Source organism: Dipodomys merriami, unplaced genomic scaffold (genome assembly GCF_024711535.1).
Source record: "Dipodomys merriami isolate MVZ:Mamm:240054 unplaced genomic scaffold, mDipMer1.0.p SCAF_137, whole genome shotgun sequence".
Taxonomy (NCBI): Eukaryota; Metazoa; Chordata; class Mammalia; order Rodentia; family Heteromyidae; genus Dipodomys; species Dipodomys merriami.
This window is the reverse complement of record NW_027202682.1, coordinates 1,127,787-1,146,805: the sequence shown is the minus strand read 5'-3', so window position 1 is coordinate 1,146,805 and position 19,019 is coordinate 1,127,787. Positions and strand designations below refer to the sequence as shown.

Sequence of the window (19,019 nt, the reverse complement as noted above, 5' to 3'; positions counted from 1 at the left end):
ACCGCCCGCCTCACCTCCCCGCGGCCGCGCCGCCCGCCCCCGCCCGCTCGCTGGCGCCGCGCGGCCCCGCCCCCCGCCCCGCACGCGGCGCGGTCATTGGCCGCCGGTGGCCGACCCTCCGCCGGCCATTGGCCCGGCCGCCTGGCTGTCGCGGCTGCCCCGCCCCGGCGTTTCCCACACACGCTCGGCGCCGCGGAGCCTCGAGCGGCTCCGCCCCGTGGCCACCCTGCCTCGGGCCGTCCCTATTGGCCGGCCTCCGCTCCGTTTCCCACGGCTGTTAGCCCGTTCGTCCGCCCGTCAAATACGTGCCACCCCCCCTCCCCACACACACACCGGCTTAACTCAGCGTTACGAACACTACGGACGTGCCCACCTCACCGACGTAGCCCCCGGCCTCCTGCCCCCATTTTCCTGCAACCATTGGCTGCTCTACATGTCTATCAGAGCACCCGCTACCGTAGCCCCGCCCCCTAGCCCACCAGGCAGTCCCCGCCCCCTTCCTAGCGCTCTCGCCAATCAGGAAGCTCTAGGCTGTTGGCGCTGGTGCCGGCCGCGTACCAGCGGCGGGACGGCGGCGGCGCCGCTCGAGGCGGGCGGGTCCACCAGGACCGAGACTCCAGCAAGCTGAGCCGGCTGATCCCGCGGAGACCCGGAGGAGGCGAGGCGAAACGGCCGGCCGTCGGGGACGCGCTTCCCCGGGGGTGTGGCGGGCCGGAGGCGGGGCTTTCTCCTGAGCGGCCCGGAAGGCGGGCCTTCCGCCTGCTGGGCGCGGCCGACGGCAGCCTAGTCCCGCCCCGACGCGCGCCCGCGGCGGGGGAAGGGCCGGGGTCGGGGTCGCGCGCCCGCGGGGGAGGGGGGGGCCGGGGTCGGGGTTGCGCGCCCGCGGGGGGGGGGGCGTGGGGGGGCCGGGGTCGGGGTCGCGCGCCCGCGGGGAGGAGGGGGGGCCGGGGTCGGGGACGCGCGCCCGCGGGGGAGGGGGGGGCCGGGGTCGGGGACGCGCGCCCGCGGGGGGGGGGCGTGGGGGGGCCGGGGTCGGGGACGCGCGCCCGCGGGGGGGGGGCGTGGGGGGGTCGGGGACGCGCGCCCGCGGGGGGGGGGCGTGGGGGGGCCGGGGTCGGGGACGCGCGCCCGCGGGGAGGAGGGGGGGCCGGGGGCGGGGTCGCGCGCCCGCGGGGGTTGGGGGGGCCGGGGGCGGGGTCGCGCGCCCGCGGGGGGGGGGGCGTGGGGGGGCCGGGGTCGGGGACGCGCGCCCGCGGGGGAGGGGGGGGGCCGGGGGCGGGGTCGCGCGCCCGCGGGGGGGGGGCGTGGGGGGGCCGGGGTCGGGGACGCGCGCCCGCGGGGAGGAGGGGGGGCCGGGGGCGGGGTCGCGCGCCCGCGGGGAGGAGGGGGGCCGGGGGCGGGGTCGCGCGCCCGCGGGGGTTGGGGGGGCCGGGGGCGGGGTCCCCCCTCTTCCCCCACCCTCGGTAGGCTCCTCTTCTAGCCGCTGGGAGGCCGGGCCTGCTGCGGACACTGCCGCAGACCCGGGGCCTGGGGGGTGCCCTGCCTCCCCTGTGGCCACACTGTCTGCCAGGAATGGCCATTTGCAGGACGCATGCCCACGGACCCACCGCACCCGGGGGCCGCTCTGGTGTCCAGCGGCGGGGAGCGCTCCGGCGAGGCCCACGACAGGGCTGCATAAAGCAGGGGGCCGGGGCCGGGGGAAGCAGGCCAGCCAGGCACAGGAGAGGATGTGAACAGGATGTGTGGCAACCACGTGCAACTGAGCCTCCGCATCTGGCCGCTGGGAAGCTCCAACCGGAGTCCTCTGGACTTTGTGGGGCCCACCTGGACGGTCGTCCCCGGTACCACAGCGAGAGGAGCCCATTGGCAGTCTGCAGGTCTGATGGACACTTGGAAATCCAGACCAAGATGGCGCTCAGGGGCCTCCCTAGTGTCCAAATCCTTCTCCGTAGTCTGGACAGGAGGCAGAAATTCCAGTAGCCCAGTCCAGGGACTGCAGACTCTGCACACTCACCAGAACCAGCATAGTTAGTGCCCTATTTCCCCAAGGTATATCCTATCCCAGAAGTCAGCCCCTTATGCCAGGTGAAGTTGTGATCAGAGGCCCTGCAGCCCTGGTTTACCCACCTGCGCCAGAACACCGAGGACCCAAGGCCTGCATACTCACCCAGACCTGCTGTAGACCACAAACAGGACACAGTCTGCCAGCCAGAGCACATCCTAGTCCTCTAGGAGGTCTCTATACCCACCCAGCCCAGGTACCATGGGCCTCCCCAGACCAGAGTGCATGCTCCATGGGAAAGGCCAAGCTGGCACTCCAAGCTCATAGCAGGTTTTATTGTGAACACGGTAAAAGTCAGGGTCCAGACTCATCCCCACCAGTGCTGGACCAGGGGCTTTGAGTTGCTGAGGTCTGTGGCAAAGGAGTATGGGAAGAAGACAATCCTGAGTGTCCCTACTGGATGAGCAGGACGCACTGCCCTTCCCCCTACGTGGACGCTTCCACACCACTTGGCACCGCACCCTCAGCTTTCTCTCCTGTCATGGGATCTGGTGATGGGCAGGTAGCCCAGCCACGATCACCCAGGGCAATTCACACTCTGGGCTGCAGAAGCAGGAAGCCAGTGACAGGAGATGGAAGGTCTTACCAGAGGACCTGTCCCAGGGCGACTGGGCAGGGTGGGCCAGCCAGATGGGCAGGCATCCAGTTTCCAAATAGGTAGCCCGGGCTACCTCACAAGGCCTGGCTCCACGCAAAAAGATAGCCAGTGGCCTATCAGCAGCTCTTCACAAAGCGACCTCAGGGGAGCACCAACGAGCCCAGCAAGATTCGGGGTGGGAAGGTCTGGTCCACCAGGCCTGGGGGTCAGCAACTGCTTCAATCCCTCAGATGGAGGCATTCCAGGGAGGCATCTGGAAGGCCCCAGGGCCTGCCTGGCCGGTGACCGCTGGGCCAGGGGGACAGCCACGCAGGGGCTGCAGGCTGCTAAGAGTGTATGCCACGGCAGACCTTCTAGAAGCCAGGTCTCCAGGCAGGCGGTACAGGAGGGTCAGCACAGGCTGGCAGGGCCTTCGGAGAAGCCCAGGAGGCAGGACAGGGATTCGGGAAGAAGGCCCGCTCACACAGAGAACAGGGCCATTCTGGTTGGCCCCTGTGTGGGTCCCCGCTGTTCCCAAGACCAGTGCCATCTGGCAAAGAAGGATGGCGGCTGTGACGGCTGCCACCAGCAGAGGGATGACGGCTGTGAGCGGAGACTGGCTGCTCAGTCCTGCTTTTCCCCTCTCTGCCTCCAGGGGTAGATAAGCTCTCCAAAGAACAGCTTGCGGCACAGAGAGCCCCAGGAGTGCTTGGGAGGGCAGCCACAGCTGGGGAGGCGGTAGGTGTGCGCCACGCGGCTGTAGGGCAGGGGGTTTATCTGGAAGGACAGGGCAGTGGTGAGCAGGTGAGTGGTCAGCGTACTTCGGGGCTAGAATAGATCCATCCACCTCAGGATCCACTCAGCAGAGACTGCAAATGCCCAAGCCTCTGGGAGACACCACGCTGGGGCGGGCGTCTGCCCAGGAGGGAACTTAAGTTAGCCTCAACCCTGCCCACTCACCCTCACAGGGACCAAGCACCCAAGACAGTCTAGCTGACAGGAAACAACGGCATAGTCACAGGCTTTCGCTAAGTTCGTTTCTTTTGGACCTTGAGCCCTGTGGGGCCCAGGACAGGAGACGGAGAATGGAGCCAGGTGGGCAGCCCAGTGTGTCTCTGACTCAGAGCTAGAACCTCCATCCCTGGTGGGCACACGTGGGCCGCCAGCGGGTCTCAGGCACAATGGGTCCTGATACTGAGCCGTGGCTGGCTAACCTCGTGGAACCCAATCCTCACTTCCGCTGGACCTTTTTGCTGACACATAACCCCGGGCTGGCATGCTAACACTCAGGCCCCACAGCAGCTGACCCCCAACTGTCCCACATGGTGGCAAAGCATGGTAGAGCAGTGAGGGGCACGGGAGACCTTACCTGCATCAGGAGGCAGAGAGGTCTGCCTGCCCTGTGCTCCAGGACTCGGAACTTCACTCCAGCTGCAAAGAGAGCAAGGTGCTTAAGAGGTAGGTGCCAGCCTCGATCCCCAGTGCTCCACAGAGTGCCCACAGGTCCTGCCATGTGCTGTGGGTTCCTGTAGGCAGAGAGCTCTAATGGGAAAGGCCTTGCCAAGCAGCACCTGGGGGGCACCTAGAGAACACAGGCCTCGCCTGCTCCCCATCCTGATTTGCCTCTATAGAGTAGCACAGAAGACAGAAGAGTGTCCTGAGAGGGAGAGCTGAGGGGCATGGGAGGGGGAGGCATGCGGGGCGGGGGGGCCCCGCAGGCTGACAGTATGTGGATTGTCCAGCAGCACACAGAGCACGTGGATGGCAGCTGCCCTGCTGACTACTCAGTGTGTTGATCAGCTTGGGAGCCTATGACAACACAGGCTTGCAGTTAGGGCTCCAAGTTTAGGAAGTCCCAAGGTGGAAGGTTCTTAAACAGGCTGGGAAGATGGCTCAGTGGTAGGGTACTTGCCTAGCATGCATGAAGCCCTGGGTTGGATTCCTCAGTACCACATACACAGAAAAAGCTAGAAGTGATGCTGTGGTTCTAGTGGTAGAGTGCTAGCCTTGAGCCAAAGAAGCTCAGAGACAGTGCCTAAGCCATGAGTTCAAGCCCAGGACTGGAAAAAATAACAGGAGTGACTGGGCAATGATGATCCACACCTGGAACCCTAGCTACTCCAAAGGCTGAGATCTGAGGCCAGAGTTCAAAGCCAACTTGAGGAGAAGTGTGTGAGACTCGAATTAACCAGTAATAAGTTGGAACTAAAGCTGGGCACCAGTGGCTCACGCCTGTCATCCCAGCTACTCAGGAGGCTGAGATCTGAGGATCACGGTTCAAAGCCAGCCCAAGCAGGAAAGTCCATGAGACTCTTATCTCCAATAAAAACCACTAGAAAACTGGAAGTGGCGCTGTGGCTCAAGCAGTAGAGCACCTGCCTTGAGCTGAAGAGCTGAGGGACAGCGCCCAGGCCCAGAGTTCAGGCCCCACGACCAACCAAAAAAAAAAAAAAAGGCTGGAACTTGATGCTCACTGGGACCTCCTAGATAGTTCAGGAAATCTGTGGGCTCCCAGAATATGTTCAAAGTCAGAAGAGACAAGCCACAGTCCCAAGCCTTGCAGGGACAGGCTCCCTCAGCTGGTGTCAGAAAGCAACATGAAGCAGGGGAAAGCCGGGGAAAGCCAGGTGCTGAATACTGTGAGACCTGTGCAAGATGCTTCTGTCACACAGGGTGTGGCCAGCCACACCCTCACGCACCTGTCCCTTCAAAGCTGGGGGCAGGCACAGCCCAGTCAGACCAGCAGGTACTTAACACACCAAAAGAAAAGGCAAGGGCAGGGCACCCAGCGGCCACTGAGTGATGCACTGGGACTGATCAGGGGCTGAGAGCCCGAGATCAAGGTTTGACGCCAGCCCAGGCAGACAGATCCAAAAGACTTAGATCCCCATTTAACCAGCGAAAAGCTGGAAGGGCTCAGGTGCTGGTGGCTCAAACCTACAGTCCTAGCTACTCAGGAGGCTGAGATTTGAAGATCGAGGTTCAAAATCTGCCTAAGCAGGAAAGTCTGTGAGACTCTTATTCCCAAGGGTAAGCCGTGGCTCCAGTGGTAAAGTGCCAGCCTTGAACACAAAATCTCAGAAACAGCACCCAGGCCCTGAGTTCATGCCCAAAGACCAGCACACACACAAAAGCCAGAAGGGAGATTGAGATGTGGCTCAAGTGATACAATACCCAAAAATAAATTTGTTAATTAAAGAGCAAGGGGGCTGGGAAGTTGGCTCAGTGGTAGAGCGCTAGCCTTGAGCTGGAGAGCGGTGGGACAGCGCCCAAGCCCAGAGTTCAGGCCCCATGACCGACAAAAAGAAAGAAAGAAAGAAAGAAAGAACAAGAGCCACACGTGGACCTCAGGGGACCTCCTTACCGACCTCCCAGGAGGCAGCTGGCTGGAAGCTGGCCGGGACAGTCCTGACAGAAGCTGGGGACTGGGAGGACCTGCCTTCCTGAAGTACTAGAAGCGGCAGTGCAGGTGTGTGTACCTACCTGCCAACGGCCAGCCACAGAGCACACAGCACACAGTACTTACCTGCCAGCCGGTAGGGCCGGCAGAGCCGAAGGCCAAGAGAGTAGAGAGGCAGCGAGTTGATGAGGTCCACAAGCAGATGAATCAGGCCCTGCACCGTGACCACGAGGAGCCGGAGCTGCGAAGGTGACATCAGGTCGCTGGGCCAGGGCTGCACACACAGCCTGACTGATCATGTCCATGAGCAGAGCAGCCCAACAGGGTCCTGGGCCAAAGGGTGGCCCAGGGGCTCAAGGACGAAGTGTGGATGAAGTGTGGCCATGGACCAGGGACTAGCAGTCAGGAGGGAAGGAGCCAGGGGCAGGTCAGTGCCTGTACCAGGACAGGAGCTGCACAACGCCACACTGACAGGCCACCTGGGTGCCAGGCACAGCCCTGCCAACACCCACCACAGGTGCCGCTCTCCCCTGCGCCCAGCCCCAAGCCCGGCAGGGGAAGGTAGGACCTCATCCGCCTCAGCCCCAGAGGGCCCACCAGAGCCACGGCCCCGAGGGGAAGCACAGATGGCCCGCCACCGCCCAGCTCACGGAGGAGCCTGCAGCGAGGGCGCGGCACTGACGCTCACCAGCGTGAACACCAGGTAGTACAGGGCGGTGGTGGGCAGCAAGAAGACCAGGATGGTGAAGAGCAGGGTCCCGATGAAGAGCTGCAGGGGAGACCGAACGGCAGACCTGCTGGGCTGGCCCTCCCGCGTGCCTCTCCACATGCTCCTGCCCCTCCCCAGCCAGTCAGGTCCCGCAGCTGGGACTGCCAGTCCTCCCAAGCAGTGCAGGGGGCCCACGCCTGGCGGCACTGAGCAGTGCCACAGAGCGGTGCCCACAAGCGCCGTGCACCCGCCGGAGCGCACGGCCGCACACCACACAATGCCAGACAAAGTGGCCGTCACAGGCGTGGGACAGGCCCCTGCCGCGGCCCTGCCGAGGGGGTGCAGAGTTTGACCCCACCTGGGGAAGTCTGTTGGTCTGATGGCACCTCCCCCAGGGCAAGCCTGCAGTAGGAGTAGGTGCCCCCTGGTGGCACCCCTCTTTGAGCCCTGCAGGTACCTGGTCCAGGTCATAGGAGCAGGAGTCCACACGCTGGCGCAAAACGTTCCACTTCTTCCCCCGGAACAGCCGCCAGAGAGAGGACAGGCCGTAGATCTTCAAGCAGTAGAGCCTGCAGGATGGAGGCAGGCATAGTGCAGGGCAGCCAGGGCCCTGACTTCACCCACCCGCCCTCCCGCCATGGTGCACCAGCTCAGAAGCCTTCACTCTCACCTGGCACCGTAGACGTAGAAGCAGTAGATGTGGAAGGTGAGAAGAGCAACGATGTCTGACAGGATGGACAGGGCGACGGTCAGCCCCAGGCAGGCCGAGAGGCCCACGTGCCACAGGATGCGCTCAATGAAGGGGGACATGAGGTGGATGTAGCCTGCAGGAGGAGGGTCAGCCCTGAGAGGCGCCCTGGAAGAGCCCGGCACCCTGAGTTGCTCAGTGGGGACAGAGACCCGAGACCTGGGAAACAGTGCCTGATTGTGCCCAGCCTGGCAGGCTTCACACCCCGGAGGCCGGGAGGGTGGGGCAGAAGGGACGGCCCGACCAGCCTCCCTGCCCTCCACGCAGTCTGGCTGGGCCCCTCACTCCACGTCGGCACTCACTGATCCACAGGTGTATGTGGTACAGGAAGAAGCGGCCTAGCACCTGGTCCAGGGCCCGGTTCATCTTGAGCCCGGCCGGAGCTCCCATCAGCCACTGCAGGAGATGCTGGAGCTCCTCGGCTACATGCTGCAGAACACGGTGAAGGGGACGTGGGCAGGGCAAGGGCAGTTAATACTTCCTTCCTCCAGGCTCTTCACAGAGGCCTGCTGAGAGCCAGCTCTCCATCCTCCTGGCAGGCTGTTCACAGCCTGGGCAGCTGACAGTTGCCCCTGCTCCCCGGGGCCTGTCCCAGCCGTTCCTCACGGACAGCCATCTCCACCTTACAGTATTCCTCTTTCTCTACTTTACCACTTCAAACCCTGAGTGATGCCTGGACAGGGCCCGCCTCAGGCCTGCAGGAGAACCTGTGAGTCTGTGAGTCAGTCTTCTGCCAAAGACCCCAGCCCACCATCAGAGGCCTGGGGCTCCAGGGCAGTGACAGGGGCCATCCCATGGGGTTTCAGACCCCTCAAGGGCCCAGGCAGCAGGAGAATGCTGGACAACAAGCACCCCTGGACAGCTCAAGGGCCTCCACAGCGAAGTTCTGGGCACCCAGGGGAGAGCTGTTGTGCGTGTGCAGGTCATGTGGTGATGGGGGTAGGGAGGGCCCCCCACACCCGGCTAAGGGAAGGTGAGGCCACAGAAACATCTCGGTGCCCCACCCTATCCATCCCAACCCCCTGCTACAGCCTCAGCCCTCTCAGGGCCAGCAAGAGAGGGAAGAAAACATTCTTTATAAATAGAGCTTATTTAATATTTAAAGAATAAAAAAGCTTGGTCGCAGGGAAAAACTTCATTTTGAAATTAAATATTTATATTTTTGAGCAATTCTGTAAAAAAGAGGTCTAAGACAAAGTTGGCCACGCGGCAGAATACAGAAACAGCCACGCTCTCAGCCCTTCTCACAGCCTCCTTCCTCCCCTAGGCTGGCTTCCCTGCTTTCCCAAAGCCCGTGGTAAGCCCAGAGGCTACCTCTCCTGACCCCAGAGTCCTGGCCTGGCCACACAGGTTCACAGAGGCCTTCAGGTAGCTGAATACCAGTGGCTCATGCCTATAATCCTAGCTACTCAGAAAGCTGAGATTTGAGGATCACAGTTCAAAGCCAGCCCCTGGCAGGAGTCAATGAGACAGACTCCTATCTCCAACTAACCACCAAAAAGCTGGAAAATAAAATAAAGAAAAGGGGCTGGGAAGGTGGCTCAGTGATAGAGCGCTTGCCTTGCATGCCTGAGGCCGTGGGTTCAATTCCTCAGCACCACATAAGCAAAAAGAAAAAAGCCGGAAGTGGCACTGTGGCTCAAGTGGTAGAGCGCTCGCCTTGAGCTGAAGAGCTGAGGAACAGCGCCCAGGCCAAGAGTTCAGGCCCCACGACCAGACCCAAAAATAAATAAATAAATAAATAAAATAAAAAAGAAGAAAAAGCTGAAAGTGCAAAGAGAACACCCTGCCCAGGAAGACACTCTCTTAATGGTAGAGTTAGGTTTGGGATCCAAGGAAGAGGGAGGTTAAAGACTCAGAGTGGATGAGGAGGGAAGGCCCACCCCCAGCCCTGACATGTTGCACGGGCCATGAAGGCAAAGCCAGGCCCAGAAGACAAGCTTGTGCCCCTGGCTGTCAGCGTAGGAAGTATGGACTTAGCCCGGGAGTAGCTGGGCCCTCCAGACACCCGAGGCTGCTGGAGATGAGAGGTCACCAGAAAGGGAGGCAACGGAGATCTTCAACCCTAGCCACAGGGGCCATCTTTGGGAAGACATGGTGAATACTTGGCGTTGAAATACAAGTCTGTGTCCCCCAGGAACTTTCCTTTTTGGGGGGGTGGGGGTGGGGTGGGGAGGCAGTCCTGGGGCTTGAACTCAGGGCCTGGGCAGTGTTCCTGAGCTTCTTTTGCTCAGGGCTAGCACTCTACAACATGAGCCATAGCACCACTTCCGGCTCTTTCTGTTTATGTGGTACTGAGGAATCCAACCCAGTACTTCATGTGTGCTAGGCAAACATTCTACCACGAAACCACATTCCCAGCCCCCAGCCCACCCCTGAACTTTCTCTGGGCAGAGAAGAGCTGCTTTGGCCTTCCGAGGGACTGCTGCCCGGGGTTCCCCACCTTCATCTACTCACATCAGCCGCAGGCACGAGGGCATCAGCCAGCTGCCCAAGTCGGTTACTGCCGTGGAGCCAAGAGAGCAACAGGAGGCCAAGGGTCACATCCATGAGCACAGAGATCAACGTGTTGGCCTTCCTAAAAGGACCGTCAGCAAGAGCTGGATGCCTAGGCCACCTCAGAAGGCGTGGCAGGAGGGGCACAGAGAGGGTGGGCAAGGGGAAAGGGCTGGGGCGTGGCCGTCCCCCGTCCCCCCCCGCCCCCGGGGCAGGCCCATACCTCATCAGCTCCGAGGGGCTCTGGGCCTTCTCAGTGCTGAAAACAAGCGTGAGTTGCTCCAGTCTGTGCCGGAGCTGCTCACAGGTGGAGAGCTTGCTCCCAATGAAGGGCAGGGGCCACAGCCTCCACAGCCTGGGGGGCGGGCACAAGGTCGACACTGCATTTTCCATGTCCAGTTCCTCCTCCCTGCAGACCCCCCCTTTCCTCACAGGGAAGAAGAGTTAACCCAGCAGGGCAGAGGCAGTGCACAAGACCCATGGCCCAGCCAAGCACAGGGAGGGCTGGGCTGTTCTCCAGGGGCCCCTCCGGTATGGCCACCCTTAGCCTCAACAAACCTGGAGCACACAGCCCACCAGGCAGGCAGCACTGAGCACCAAGACGGTCTGGAGCGGGAATCAGGTCACCTCCCACCCACCCAGGACTTGCTCTGCCTGCCAGATGGCAGCCCAGAGGCTTGGCAAGGGTCCCCGGGCTGGCCTGGCTCCCCGTCAAGACTCAATCTCTCATGGACAAGGGAGACATGGGGACCCTTCCAGATGTCTGCACACTAAGGGAGGTGGAGACGGTGCTGGTAGCAACTCTGCCACATTCACATGGATGAGAGCGGAGGTCAGCAAGGTCAGCCAGGAGCCCGTACCCCTGCTCAGGGGCCCTGTGGATCCAGAGGGAACTAGGGACTTCTGAAAGTGCAGCGTTTCAACTAACCCACGCCAGAACCTATGCCTAGAGCTTTGGAGGAAAATTAATGCTTGCCAGACACAAAGACTGCTCCTACCACCGGTGCGGTGCTCTAGGACTGCAAACTGGCCCAGCGCAGACCAAGCCCCACTGCATCCTGGAACTGCTTACGGAGGGCACAAAAGGGGCACGAGAGCCCAGAGGACCCACCCAGCCAGTGACACTGACACTAGCCAGCCAACAGCTGCGCTCTTGCCGTGCATCAAGGACTTTCACAAACCCTTTGCCTTTTTTCTTTTTCTTTTTTTTTGGGGGGGGGGTCAGCAGCCACAGGGCTTGAACTCAGAACCTGGGCGCTGTCCCTGAGCTCTTTTTCTCAAGGCTAGCACTCTACCACTTGGAGCCACAGCATTATTTCTGGTTTTCTGGTGGTTAGTTGGAGATAAGAGTCTCACAGACGTTCCTGCGGGGCTGGCTCTAAACTGTGATGCTCAGATCTCAACCACCGCGCCTGGCTGAGAAGCACTCTTCTGCAGGTGAGCACTGCAGGGGTGAGGCCTGCAGGGACAAGCAGTCAGGGCACTGGGGAAGCGGGCAGCTTCGCTTCCCTCTGACCTCACAAGGCAGAGGATTCCTAGCCGGGGCAGCCAACGACCATTTGGGAACAATATCTAAGTTATTTTGGGGACTTGGGCCATCGGTAGTTCAACCTGTGCCCCTAGGCAGTGGACCTCAGACAACCCAGAAGCTGCTGAAAACAGTGGATCTAACCCAGTCAGGAATAAGACACAAGAGCCACGGCCATCCCCAGTACTTCAAGGATGCTCAGGGTGGGAGGATGGCCAGGGTCCTGGGCAGGGTCCCCATGGGCCTCCAGCCACAGTAGGAGGTGAGCCTAAGGTTCTCAGGGGCCTGGCTCTCTACTGTACCCCGCCCGGCCCCTGGGCACCTACCAGCAAGTACCGGCAGCAGAGACCAGCGAGAGCAGAGAGGCCAGCAGCAGACAGAGGGGCCCCGAGGCCCACTTTGCCAACTCCACAAGGATGCTGCCTTCCACACCCTCTGACTGCCAATGGCTCAGCCGCACAGGCCCTTCATCGTACCGGTCACCGCGGAAGAGCACCTCACTCTGCGCCACTGTGTCGAAGACGGCAGCCAGACCCCCAGCACTGGCGGCGGCATCTCCGGCCTGCTGATCAGGCAGCACCGCAGGGGGATGCAGCCAGGACAGCAGCACCTTTCGCTGGTCGTAGAAAATGAGCATGACCTGGTCCTCGCTGGGGGTGCCCGGGGTGGCAGGCAGTTGGTGGTGCGTGGCCCTGCAGCTCCAGGCCCTGCTGCCCTTCTCCCGACAGAGCTGCAACCAGGGCTCATGGGTGAAGATGGCACTCAGGCCCTCCAGGAAGTGGCCCAGGCCTTCCTCAGGCTCCTGCTGGTGGTGACACCAGGTGCCCAGCACGGTCACACCGACCCGGCTGGCCTGCTGCACCTGTGCCAGGAGCCGCTTAACCTGGATGGGGATGAAAGGAAAGTGCACCACAGCCAGGACCACAGCACTGCTTTGTTCCGGAACCCACCGACCCACCAGCAGCCCACTGTCTGCTGAGGCACAGCATGTGGGGAAGAAGGCCTTGAGCATCATGCCGGGCGCCCTGGAAGGGAAGGAGAGAGCTGGCTGAGAAGTGCTGCCGCTGCGTGGCTGGCAGCGGCGGCGGGGCCACGGGCGGGGCCACGGCCTAGAGGGCATGTCCTTGCCCTCCGGGGTGGGTTGCCTCGTGGCGGCTGTGGGCCATGGCCTTCCATCTCCCACGGGCAGCCCCCCAAGCCAGACCCAGCACAGCAGCACCGCGTGCCTCGGCAGGCCAGCGCCGCCTCCCATTCTGAGGCAGGCCTGCCCTGGCATGGGGCTGTGGAGCTTCCTTCTTCCTGTGGGTGGGCAGTGGGCTCCACGTGAGCAGGCCGCCTCTAGGACTCCCAACATCCCCTCCCCCCATAACTACGCAGGGCAGGCAGCTGGTGAACATGCCTACGGGGAAACCCATGCTCCACCCCAGCCCGTCAAATCCCCAGGCAGCACCAAAAGCCATGTTCTCTTCCTGTCCCTTCCTCCTCCGGAAGGCCAGACGCTGGGCATCAGGACGTTATGACAGCGGTTTGGCAATTCTGCTTGAGAGGAGCCCACTGTGGCCAAAGGAGACCGGCCCAGCCAGCACAGCCCAAGCCTTTCCATCTCAGCCTGTCAGGACAGCCCAGACAGTAGAGACCCACCATGACCCTCTCTGGGGAACACAACACCAGACAGCTGAGGGCTGTGGCTGGGGAAGAGAAACACCCTTGGCCCAGCAGTACGCACAAGACTGGGGTGGCCACCTGGAACGTTCACATGGGTGAATTCAACGCAATGCACCCGCCAGCCTTTTGCTTTAAAAGCCACCTTCACAAGAAGCTCCTCCCCGTAAGGGAAGAGAGTGGAGGGCAAAGGTCGGCGCTCTGACCCGGTGATGGGCCAGTTCCCACCCTGGCGCTCACCTGGGCCCCGGCCGGCTGCGCGGCTCGGGGAGCCTGGGAAGGATGCGGGCGCGGGCGGCGGGGGCAGCGGGGGCGCCCTGGGCGGACGACGGGGCAGCCCGGCCGGGCCGGCGCGAGGGGCAGGGCCAGGGCGAGGGGCAGGGCCAGGGCGAGGGGCAGGGCCAGGGCCGCGCTGCGCCGGAAGAAGAGGAGAAAAGGAGCCAGGAACTGAAGCACCGGCGCCTGGGCCGGGCCCAGCGAGGCTGGCCGGCCGCCGGTTCCCACTCCGCCCGCCCGCCTCCCCCCCACCCCCCCTACCCCCTACCCCCCCCCCGCCTCCCCCCCACCCCCCCTACCCCCTACCCCCCCCCGCCTCCCCCCCCACCCCCCCACCCCCCTCTGCCCTCCCCCCCTCCGCCCTCCCCCCTCCGCCCTCCCCCCATCCACCCTCCCCCCCGCCCTCCGCCCTCCCCCGCCCGCCTCCCCCCCACCCCCCCGCCCCCCCCCGCCCTCCCCCCTCTGCCCTCCCCCATCCGCCCTCCCCCCATCCGCCCTCCCCCCCGCCCTCCGCCCTCCCCCGTCCCCGCCTTCTTCCCCCCGCCCCCCGCCCTCCCCCCTCCCCCCTCCCTCCGCCCCCCGCCCTCCGCCCTCCCCCGTCCCCGCCTTCTTCCCCCCGCCCCCCGCGCTCCCCCGCCCTCCCCCCTCCGCCCCCCTCCGCCCCCCGCCCTCCCCCGCCCCCGCCTTCTTCCCCCCGCCCCCCGCCCTCCCCCCTCCGCCCTCCCCCCTCCGCTCTCGGGCTCCCCCCTCCGCCCTCCGCTCTCGGGCTCCGCCCTCCCCCCTCCGCCCTCCGCTCTCGGGCTCCCCCCTCCGCCCTCCGCTCTCGGGCTCCGCCCTCCCCCCTCCGCCCTCCCCCCTCCCCCCTCCGCTCTCGGGCTCCGCCCTCCCCCCTCCGCCCTCCCCCCTCCCCCCTCCGCTCTCGGGCTCCGCCCTCCCCCCTCCGCCCTCCCCCCTCCCCCCTCCGCTCTCGGGCTCCGCCCAGGCGGGGGTCAGGGACGCGCGGGGTCGCCGCCGCCGCTCCTCCCGCCCGCGGGGCGCCCTGGCTCCGGGGACCGGGCCGTGTCGCCGGGGAGGCCGGGCGGCCGGGCCTCGCCCCCGGCCCGGGCTCCCCGGGCTCCCGCCGCGGCCTCCCGCCCTCCCCGGCGCTCACCGGCTGCTGCCCGGGGCCAGGGCGCCCCGCGTGGCGGGAGCCGGGCGGGACGGCGGCGCTCGAGGCCTCGGCCCCTCCGCCGGTGCCGCGGACCCCAATCCCATTTCCGCCCGCTCGCCCCGCGTTGCCGCGCGACGGTCCGGCGCCCAAAGGCGCCCGTGCGGCGCTCGAGCCGCGCCCCGGGGTTCCGCGCGCGCCGCGGCCCCGACCCGACCCCGGACCCGGACCCGACCCTGGACCCGACCCCGGACCCGACCGCGCCGCCCGGACCCGGCCCCGCCTCTCGGACCCGACTCCGGCCCCAACCCCGCCGCCCGGACCCGACCCCGACCCCGGCCCCGGCCCGGACCCGGCCCCGGCCCCCGCCCCGCCGCCCGACCCCTACCCTGGCCCTGGTCCCACTGCCCGGCCCGGGGCCATCAGGTGCCAGCGCTGGTGGCTCACGCCTGTAATCCTAGCTACTCAGGAGGCTGAGATCTGAGGATCGTGGTTCAAAGCCAGCCCGGGCAGGAGAGACCGTGAGACTCTTATCTCCAATAAACCACCAGAAAACCAGAAGTGGCGCTGTGGCTCAAGTGGTAGAGCTAGAGCGCTTGCCTTGAGCTGAAGACCTGAGGGACAGCGCCCAGAGTTCAAGACCCACGACTGAGAAAAAAGAAGGATTGCCAGGAGAGTTCAGAGGCCAGAGCCCCACACACTCACTCAGGGTCCCGAGTGCCCGCAGCGCTCACAGGCCCGGGAACACACAGGCATCCGCAGCCCCAACAACACAGAAACAGTGTTTATTGAGTCCATGTGCTTTCTTACATGTGTCCGTTTACCCCATGCATCAAGGCCAGGACCCTGAGAGAACCCCCGTAGGCGTAACAGTTAAATCACAGACTCCCAATTCCAGGTGACAGGCTGAGCACAGCTCAGGCTTGCAGGGCCAGGGCCGGCAAGGTTTTGTTTTGTGGTTGTTGATTGTGGGGCTTGAACTCAGCGCCTGGTGCTGTCCCTGAGCTTTTCACTCAAGGGTAATGCCCTACCACTTTGAGCCACAGCTCCACTTCCAGTTTTCTGGTGGTTCATTGGAGATAAGAGTCTGACAGATTTTCTTGCCTGGGCTGGCCTTGAACCACAGTCCTCAGACCTCAGCCTCCTTAGTGGCTAGGATTATAGGCGTGAGCCACCAGTGCCCGGCTGTTCCTGTCTTCATAAAGCCCCTTTACTGGGGCCCAAATTTAACTAACACCTCCCCCACACAGACACACACACTTCCCTTCCAGGCCTTATTTCCCTTCAAACATGGGCAGAAAAGCCATGGCATTACTCTTTTTAAGCAGCGGAAGTATGTCTTCCATGGAAAACTGCCCAGGACAGGCCCCTGCCACCTACCCAGAGCTCTTCATTTTGAATGGGGAAGAGAATACTGAGACTCTAAACTAGCTAGACTCTTACCCTACCCCCATCACCTCTGGGCTACCTCTCGGCTGCGCCTACCCCTTACCTCCACTTGGTCCAGAGAAGCTTCTAGAGGCTCAGGAAGGACTATGGGTGTCTGAGAGGCTGAGGGGGACGAAAGGGCCACATCCCTGCTCCAAGCTGCCCACCCAGTCACACCCTCCTGGCCTCCGCCCTCCCTGCCTGCCTGACTCTGATAAGAGGCTGCGGCTGGCGTGGGTCAGGAGCCCCCGCCTTGATCGCTGCTTCCAGGTTGTCCACATCCCACCAAGAGTTTCAGGCTCCCAGGCCTCCTGGGACTCAGGCCCTTGGGACTTGGGCGCAGGGCAGGGGGGTGCACTGAACAGAGGGGCGGAAAGGGCCCAGCTCTAGGCTTGTGGGGGAGGCTCGGGAGGCACTTGCCAAGAGAAACACAAAGTGCAGCCAGGCTCAGGACCTGCAGCTGCAGTGGGATGGCAGGTCCTGCCCCCCAGAGGCCACGCCGCCGGAGGTTCAGGTGCGCCTTGCTCACTGGGGCTCCCCTCCAGGCCCCAGGTGCTGGTATATCTTGATGCAGTTGTCTCCAGCATCTGCCACAACAAGCCGGCCCTGCGGTGCACAGGCCACGCCCAAGGGCCTCTCCAGCCCCTCTGACAGCAGGCAGATGGGAGGCCCAACACGGGGAAACAGAGTCACCTGACGCCTCCGTTGGTCAGCCACAATGACATTGCCCTCGGAGTCGGAGCACACGCCTGCCGGGCGGCCAAAAGTGTGCCCCGTGCGGGCCCCGAGGGAGCCCAGGGGCTGGCGGGCACTGCCGAACAACCACACACTCCCGAACTCCTCCGTCACAGCCAGGCCCCCGTCAGGTCCTGGGCCCACCCAGCAGGGGCCTTCCAGACCCAGAATCACAGCCGGGGCCAGCAGCTCCCGGGTGGGGCCCAAGGTGAAGCTGTGCACAGACCCACGCAAGTAGTCTGCGACCAGGAAGCGGCCAAGGGCATCCACAGCTAGCCCTCTGGGGGACAGGAACGTGCCCACAGTGGCCCAGTGGCCTTGCGGGGCTCGTCTGGTGTGCTGGAGCGCGTGGACGGCCCCGTGGACGAGGTCGCTGACCACCACCAGCCCCGCGGCCGTCACTGCCACGTCCTCCGGAACGAAGGCCCCAGCGCCCTGCCTGCGGCACGGCAGGTGGCAAAGGGCGTGTCCCTCCAGGTCCAGCACATGGACGAAGGGCCTGGACCCTGCTGTCAGGAAGAGCAGGCCATCCGGGGAGCAGTGTAGGCCCCTGAGCTCCCCCACAGCGCCCAAGGGCACCGGGATCCGCCCAAGCAGCCGGGGCCGCGGGGACCCCCGGGGACCTGCGGGAGGATCCAGAGTGAGCCACAGGCCAGGCCAGGAAGCCAGAGGGCAGCAGCTCGGCAGCAGCGGTCCACTCAGCTTTTCTGCAACTGCAGGATGGTTGGGGGCACTGTGTGCCGGGGTGCTCGACGGTCCTGGAGTCCTTTCTGGGGGCAGCGTTGGTGTCCTCTTATCACAGAGAGGAGGAGTTGGGGCATGGGGCTGAGGCTGAAGCTGAGGTGGAGGCTGAGGCTGGGCCTGGGAGGAGGCTGGGAGGAGGCTGGGGCTGGGAGGAGGCTGGGCCTGGGAGGAGGCTGGGAGGAGGCTGGGGCTGGGAGGAGGCTGGGGCTGGGAGGAGGCTGGGGCTGGGAGGAGGCTGGGAGGAGGCTGGGGCTGGGAGGAGGCTGGGGCTGGGAGGAGGCTGGGGCTGGGAGGAGGCTGGGAGGAGGCTGGGGCTGGAGGGATCCAAGCTGGATTCAAGCTCAGTTCCTCAGATGCTGAATGCCTCTCGAGGGCCCTTAGGCCCAGCAATCACTGGCTGTCAAGGTCGCTGGAGTCTGGGCAACCTGGCCCACCCCGGAAGGTCGAAGGTTAAAAGTTAAAGTTTTTGTGAGGAGGTGACAGATAGGTGGCATTTCTCAAACTCACTCTCTTTGGAAATGGTCCAAATTCCTGATGACCCCACGGCCCCCTGTGCACCAGGCAGGGAGAGCTCTGAGCCCAGGGGGTGATGGGCTTCTTCCAGGGCCCCTCGGGAGGCCGCAGCAGTCTCCCAGCTCAGGCCTCTGTTGTTGGAGACCAGCCGGGGAGGGGGAGGAGTCACCACGCAGGTCCCAGGGAGCAGGAGGAGGACAGGGGAGGGGCATCTGGGGCAAGGCAGCTCCAGAGCACAAGTGCTCCCAGGTCTCCTCCTCCCCTGCTGCTCCGCAGGACGCCCCCCCCCCCCCCGCTGCCCTCTCCAGGGGTCCCTGGGGCTCCACACTAGAGGCAGCCTTCAGCCTTCCCACCAACCGGGGCAGGGCTTTCCATCAGGACCGTGGGGAAGGGGTTCTGCCGGCTAGGCCACCATCCTATCCAGGCAGGATGGTCTCATGAGATGAGGGGCTCTAGCCCTGCTTTGGATCAGCACATCACTTCCTCGTCCTACCCCAGAAGCCTCCAGGTGGAGGGCACCCGGCGGGCACCTGTGAGGCCCAGTCTGAGACTCAGCACCCCAACCCCAGGCTGCCCTAGCGCCTCACAGTGGGGAGCCTGATGCTATCGCCAGGCTGGGAGGCCCACGGCGCAGCTGAGGGTCCGGTTCAGACTGGCCCTAGCCCGGCCAGCCCAGCCCACTCGGGAAACAGAGCTTACACTTCAGGGTCCATGGAGGGTGAGGCCAGCTCCCCGGGGAGGGAAGCGATGAGCTGTGGCTGCGGGCCACGGGCGGCCTCCCGGCCTGCCGTCCCCACCCAAGGCCGAGTCAGGCTGTACTAGGAAGGGGCAGCCAGCTGTGAAGGCCACTGATGCCTATCATGGCTGCAGGGGCTGGCGGGGACCCAGGGAGGCCACACAGGGTGAGCAGCTCAGCCGCAGAAACAGGAGGCAGCGGCAGCCACAGGCAACACCGACGCGAGGGCCCTGAGGAGGCCCATCCACCGCGCCGCAC

At 64.2% G+C, this 19,019-nt stretch overlaps 3 protein-coding genes across 6 annotated transcripts; 1 reads left to right on the top strand and 2 right to left on the bottom strand.

Annotated features, from left to right (window-relative positions):
* Positions 1-2,316: 2,316 nt before the first annotated feature.
* Positions 2,317-14,713, bottom strand: LOC138825382 (phosphatidylinositol N-acetylglucosaminyltransferase subunit Q-like). Of its 4 annotated transcripts, XM_070019854.1 has the most exons (12): positions 14,609-14,713; positions 13,423-13,594; positions 11,847-12,545; positions 10,216-10,347; positions 9,954-10,074; positions 7,799-7,925; positions 7,419-7,572; positions 7,206-7,317; positions 6,728-6,808; positions 6,166-6,280; positions 4,009-4,070; positions 2,317-3,416 (listed from the first exon to the last, which is right to left on the bottom strand). In XM_070019854.1, the coding sequence occupies exons 3-12, from the start codon at positions 12,533-12,535 to the stop codon at positions 3,264-3,266; spliced, it is 1,746 nt and encodes a 581-aa protein (XP_069875955.1). In that variant the 5' UTR covers positions 12,536-12,545; positions 13,423-13,594; positions 14,609-14,713; the 3' UTR covers positions 2,317-3,263. The 4 variants fall into 4 exon arrangements, with proteins under 4 accessions (XP_069875955.1, XP_069875952.1, XP_069875953.1 ...); XM_070019851.1 differs by lacking the exons at positions 13,423-13,594; positions 14,609-14,713 and having other exon boundaries at positions 10,216-10,251; positions 11,847-13,377; XM_070019852.1 differs by lacking the exons at positions 13,423-13,594; positions 14,609-14,713 and having other exon boundaries at positions 11,997-13,376.
* On the top strand, positions 13,465-15,507 carry LOC138825272 (uncharacterized). The gene is made up of 3 exons (XM_070019668.1): positions 13,465-13,667; positions 14,441-15,031; positions 15,504-15,507. Exons 1-3 carry the CDS (start codon positions 13,465-13,467, stop codon positions 15,505-15,507), a joined length of 798 nt encoding a protein of 265 aa, XP_069875769.1.
* LOC138825271 (tripartite motif-containing protein 3-like) lies at positions 15,396-18,738 on the bottom strand. Its single transcript, XM_070019667.1, has 2 exons — positions 18,725-18,738; positions 15,396-17,888 (listed from the first exon to the last, which is right to left on the bottom strand). Exons 1-2 carry the CDS (start codon positions 18,736-18,738, stop codon positions 16,559-16,561), a joined length of 1,344 nt encoding a protein of 447 aa, XP_069875768.1. The 3' UTR covers positions 15,396-16,558.
* Between the last annotated feature and the right edge of the window lie 281 nt (positions 18,739-19,019).